Here is a 6,144-nt window from a genome sequence, read left to right as displayed (position 1 = left end):
CCAAGGCACAAGTGACACCGATAGACACAAAGCAGAAGCCGTGTCAGAGCCCCAGGGCCTCCATTCTGTCCTGGACAAGCAGATACCTGTCCAACCCAGCCTCCAAGTATCCCCTGGGATAGAAGCTAAAGGTCCCCAATCTCTGTCATTGTGATCAGACCTCAACTCACAGCTGACTTACTTCTAGAAGGCAAAAAGGCCGCTGTAGGGCTTCTGAGTGCTCTATCAGCATCTTTGGCCCCAGCTAGGTCTTTGATGCCCCCTCAGCCTACAGGCTACCAGAGGCAGCCTTGTCAGCCACCTGGGCAGCCTACCCAGGGCCTGTGCAGAGACTGCTGGGGCTGTTCTACCCCCTCTCTCAGCCCTGGGGATCAGAGCGGCCTTTCCTTTGCAAGCCTAAGCATTTGGTAGCTTCTTGTCCTCTCAGGAATCTACTCTGGCTTGGTGTAGACATGGGTAGGCTGGACTGACTCTTAGGCCCTTCCTGACTGTCAAGGGAGAGAATGCAAACTGGATCTACAAGAGTGGACTGGAATCCTTCCTTCCTGGATAAACTGAACCACAGCAAGTTAAGTCCTGGCTGGCCTCCAGGCACTTTCTCCACCTGTGTGAGCATCCTTGCGATGGACTCTTGGTGTGCTCAGGGTTGTCGAGGTGCCCAAGGCACCTGTTGATGACAAGACAGAGGCTCTCTGGTCTGGGCTCCTTCTGATACCCTTGGTTTACCTTCTTTTACCTTTTTCCTTGGAAATGATGGTTGGCTAGGCATACATGACCCTAGGCCTCAGCTCCAAAGCCAGGTCAGCAATATTCCCTCTGCAAGAGAATCCCATCCTTTGTTTAACCCAGGGACAAACGTCTCAGAGGCTTCAACTCCCACAGGCTGGGGCAGTAGGGGGTACGGGGAGCCTTTGGAAATGACGTCATTGAGCCAGAGCTTCCAGAGACTGGCTGTGAGGCCCAAGGATACTCTCAACAGCCACCCCGTTACCTGGGTCTTACTTTCTCCCATGGAAACCTGCTATGAAGTCCAGTAGGGTTAAGCCACGTGCTAGGATGGATGAAAGGGCTGTTGACCCAAGTAAAGATGTGGAATACCTTCAAGCTACATGCAGCTGCTCTGGACACACCTTAGGTCATGTGCTGCCCGGCAAAGGCATTCTACAGCCAGGATATGACCTGCAAAACATGGCCGCTGATGGAGGTCCTCTCCTTCCAGGAGACTCTAGGTTGTGCCACATTGATGAAAAAAAAAATCTAACCAACACAGCTACTCACAGGCACGCTGCGGATGAGTCTGAAAATGGGGCCAAGGTGAACTTCTGAGTCCTCTAAGAGGCTCAGCACACAGGTGCAGGATCCACAGTATAGAAGTTTTCCAGCTTCCCCTGTCCACCCCCGAGGGCCTAGCAGCTGGATAGACACATGGACAGGCTGGGCAGGCTGGATGGGTGAGCGTGTCACATGAGGCACAACTCTCACGGAGCATACAGGACAGTGACAAAGGACACAATGGATAACTATCTCCTCCAGAGATATCCAGAACATTCCCTGAAATCTGCTGGACTTGGGGGTCACATGGTAGATCTGGAAAGAGATGTGTTGGTCTCGGAGTAGCCTTGCCTCTGTCTAGGACACACCCAAGACAGGAGTAGCCTGAAACTAGAGGCCAGAGGCATAGGGCTCAATAGATGAAAACTTCAAATGTTTTTCTTTATAAAAATCGAAGGAAGGAAATTAAAATAGTGTATGTAACTCAAACATTGGAAGAAACCAGGTCTTACAAAAATGTTTTCACATGAACATAACCCTGTCCCTTTGGAATAGATAAAAATAGAGTTGTCAGAAATACTAGTGGACCTTGTCTGGTCACATGACACTAGCAAGTCCTGTTCTGGCAGGTGCAGCAGAAACACACATCTCAAGGAGACCATCCCATGTCACATTTGCTAATGAGTAGCAACAAGTTCCAACCCATTATTTCTTTTATTAAAATCCTATCCCCTAATACACAGGATACCGCAGCAGAGACCTCTTAGTCTTGGCTCTGGGGCACCTGAGAGGTTCACTACGTAGGCGGGCCTGACAGCGGGGCTTTGCAAGCCCAGGGATGAAGGGGGAGCAGCCGCAACCTGGAGGGAAGCCTGGAGCAGCTGGCCTGAGGATGGTGACACTGAGAGCAGGAGGCTAGAGGAAGGTGCCAGGTGCAGTCTTGGCTAGGTGCCAGGCTGACCTTGGGGCTGCAGGGGTCCTGAGCGCAGAGGGACTTCAGGAAGCCATAGTTGGTGCACCGCTCCTACAGGAGAGAGGAGAGAGACAGAAGAGTGAGACACCGCTGCAACCAGGCCCGGAAGCTACAGTTGCTTGGCTGGGCTGTGGGGAGCATTATGGGCAAACTCAACCCAGATCTGCCCTTTCTCTCCCTCCGCCTAGTCCTGCCCTCCAGCCTGCACTCTCCTTCCTGATCTGGCATAAGTAACAGAAAGTCTGGGTGGCATGGAGAAGCGGAGGATCTGTAGGTTCTGACCTTGAGAAAAAGTGTCTCTTGTGCCTTACCCAGCAAAAGGATTTCTGGGACCGACGGTGACTGAGGATTTGGGGGGTGGGGAGACATGCTAGAGATGGGGGAGGAGCATATGCAAACCCCAGCAGGAGCCTGTGTCAGGGATGATATGGGCAGAGGCTCTGCCTTGCTGGCTTTGGAGGTGGAGAAAGGCCCCTCCCCCCTGCCCCCCCCAGTCCCTCCCCCCCCACCCCACCCCCCCACCCCCGCACTAAGGAACCGAGTGTGGATTCCTGGAAACAACTTGATTTTAGCTCACTGAAGCCATGGCCTACTTCAGTGTGCAAAGTCTGTGACAAGTACAGGGGACCACGCATGCAGTAGGGCAGGAGTATGGATGAGTTTACAGTTTTTAACAGGTAGGTTGGAGCACAGCCATTCAAAGGGAAGGCTCTCTCACACAGCAGATGCAAGAAATGGTTTGTGTCGAACAAAAGATGCCAGATGGGGGATAAAAACTTCCCTCTCGGCCTAGAGTTTCCCCTCACTCTTTGCCCCATTCCCACTCTTCATAGTCCCGGGTTTCCCCTAGCACACATTAGTTTCTTGTGCCCAGAAAGCCGTCTGGAGAGTATCAGGCCTTTTACAAAACCCTCCCCCATAAGTGGGGCTGCTTCTAAACCTCTCTCTGATCTGCTGCTGCATAAAGGGGTCAGGAAAACCAAATGCTGCTCAGTAACCCTCCATCCATTTACCCTCTTCATTAACAGCTGGAGGATTTTGCTAAGGGACTCCGGGTGCTCAGCTACGAAGTAAAGTGCCCCAAGGTGGCCTTGCGGGTGACCTCTAGCAAGTGGAATGCAGACAGGAATTGTTGGGTAGTGTTTTTCAAAAGGCCCCCTTAACACCCTCCTTCCCTCTTTTTCCCAGGGATACTGTTGTGTTTATCGGAGCATAAGCAGACCCTTTGTGAGGGTGAAAATAACTCATGAGTCTGGTAGATTAAAGAATGGTTAAGACTTCCCCGTGGCTGCCTGGCTAAAGATGTTACTTGAAGCCATTTAGGCAAAAAACTTCCTGGGGGCACTAAGCTTTCTCAAGCCACTATCTTTCAAAATAAAGCCTTTTTCACCATTCCCTTCTCGCTGGTATTCTTGATGTATTTTATAAGGCAGGTTGGAGGCTGTGGTGGTTTGAATAAAAATGGCCCATTGGGAGGGAGTAGCACTGTTGGGGGGTGTGCCCTTGTTGGAGTAGGAAGTGTGTCACTGTGGGGGGTGGGCTTTGACATTTCAAGTCCTCCAGCCAAGTCCAGTGCCACTCTCTCTTCCTGCTGCCTGCTGATCCAGATGGAGAACTCTCATGTGCCTCTCCAGCACCATGTCTGTCTGTGTGTCACCATGCTCCCTGCCATGATGACAGTGGACTAAACCTCTGAACTGTAAGCCAGCCTCAATTAAATGTTTTTCTTTATAGGAAGTGCCATGGCCATGGTGTCTCGTCACAGCAATAGAACCCTAACTAAGACAGAAGTAAGGGTATGTTTCTGTATGGTCAGTGGAGGCCTGAGAGTTCCAATTGCACCAAAAGGCCAAGGCTTATTATGCAAACCAGCAGCATCCCTACTGTGAGTGCACCAGAGCCCTGACTGGACCACACGCAGCCTCTATGGTTGGGAACAGAAAGCATCCTCAATGATATTCAGGTCATGTGGTATCCCAAGGTTTTATTGCTGTGATGAGAAACCATGACCACAGCAATTCTTATAAAGGAGAACATCTAATTGGGGCGGGCTTACAGCTTCAGAGGCTTATGTCATTATCATCATGGCAGGAAGCATGGCATCGTACAGGCAGACATGGTGCTGGAGAAGGAGCTGAGAGTTCTACATCTCGGTCCAAAGGCAGCAGAAGGAGACCGTGTCCCACACTGGGCATAGCTTAAGCCTATATGACCTCAAAACCCGTCTCCAGTGACACACTTCCTCCAACATAGGCATACCTACTCCAACAAGGCCACACCTCCTAATAGCACCGCTCCCTACGGGCCAAACATTCAAACACTTGAGTCTATGGGGGGTTATATCTATTTCAAACCACCACATGTGGCTTTGTTCAACCTGTGAAAGGGGCTGCTATGTCCACAGTCCATGATGTGAGGCTCTGACTGGGCCCTGTCTATGGACTCTTTAGCCTCTAGGGCTAGCTGGCTCTTTATCTACATAAATCTGAGCTTCCTACCTCTCTGGACCCCATTATGCCCTGTGTACCTGTCTGTCCCCATCCCTCCCACCAAAAAAAAAATCCCTCATTTTCACAGACACTCCCTAGGGTATGCAGAAGATACTTGCTTGGAATGGTCATCATACGTGGGCTTGTGAGTGACCAAGGACCTTGATGCTGCTGTCATTCCTGGGATCCTCTGTTGCTAATACTACCCCATCTCTCCTTCAGACTCCACCCCGGTGCCATCTCCTGTCCCTGTCCTGATGGGCATTAGCTAGGACAGAGCAGCTTCTCTGTGGCCCAACAGATATAATCCTGGACCTTTTGGGTGAGAGCACCATCTGCTCCTCTCCTTTCCTTAGGCCTCCGTCTTCCTCTCGGGCAGACTCAAGTACTGCTCCCACTCTCCATGGCTTCACCCACCCTCGAATCAGTTCCTCACAAAACATCCTCCAGAGATGCTCCCACTATCCACCTCCAGGTCTTCCCATGCCAGCTTCCACTTTAGGGATCCACAGTAGCAACCACCACACAGGCCTCAACCCTGCCCTGTCTAGATGGATCGTTCTGCCCTTCCCTGCCCATTTTACACATCCCAACTCATCCATTTATCCATCCTCCCTGACTGAGCCTCTTGCTCTATTCTGTACCCATCAGGTCACCCCTTGCCAGGCTAAGAGAGGTGCTCTAGTCCCAGATTCCAGAGCACATGAGAGGAGCCTCTTTCTTTCTTTCTTTCTTTCTTTTTTTAATTTTTTGCTAGTTTATTTGATTTTATTTTTAATCTTCTTTTTATTATTAACTTTTAAATATTTTATATATACATTTATATTATTACATATATATACAATAATCCACCTGCAGCAAGACTCTTTCTGTAACACTGAAGTAAGGTAGTATGTCTCAGGATCTGACTAAGAGTGTCTCTTTCTCTCTCCCTCCCTTATACACACACACACACACACACACACACACACACACACACACACACACACGGAAGAACCTTTAATGTTTGCCAAATAGGGTCACTACTAGCCAGACATCACTCTAACCATGGCCAAATTGGCCAGTCATTGACTTCATGGATGCCATGTCTAAGAGGCTAACAAGTACCAGGTCTCCTGTCTTAGGCTCATGTTGGCACATGGTTTGGAGCCACAGTCCCAGAAAGCAGTCATCACAAGCAAAAGTGGTGGCCATTCTGCCCTTAGGATTGGCCTTGAGTCCCACTTACGTGGTCACCACACTGAGGCCACATCGATGGCAACTGGTGGCAGCATAGGGGATTGAAGTTGCACACGATCACATTGCCCTGAAAAACAGATACACGGGATCATGAGGGAGAAGTAGGATGTGCACTCTGCCCCAAAAGCCAAAATGATCCTTGTCTTCTAGGACTCTGTGCCCAGGGAATTC

General features: G+C 50.3%; 1 protein-coding gene across 7 annotated transcripts in view; it reads right to left on the bottom strand.

Moving 5' to 3' along the window:
- Positions 1-1,979: 1,979 nt before the first annotated feature.
- Positions 1,980-6,144, bottom strand: part of LOC311605679 (anthrax toxin receptor-like) — a 32,636-nt gene continuing 28,471 nt past the window's right edge. For all 7 annotated transcript variants that reach the window (XM_084796389.1, XM_084796391.1, XM_084796386.1 and 4 more), the window contains 2 exons: positions 5,963-6,040; positions 1,980-2,296 (listed from right to left, as the gene is read on the bottom strand). In XM_084796389.1, the coding sequence (XP_084652515.1) occupies positions 2,069-2,296; positions 5,963-6,040 (306 nt within the window). In that variant the 3' untranslated portion in view covers positions 1,980-2,068. The remainder of the gene's footprint in view (positions 2,297-5,962; positions 6,041-6,144) is intronic.

The sequence above is a fragment of the Acomys minous genome, assembly GCF_964271855.1.
Source record: "Acomys minous genome assembly, chromosome: 9".
NCBI lineage: Eukaryota > Metazoa > Chordata > Mammalia > Rodentia > Muridae > Acomys > Acomys minous.
This window is presented reverse-complemented; position numbering and strand designations above follow the sequence as displayed.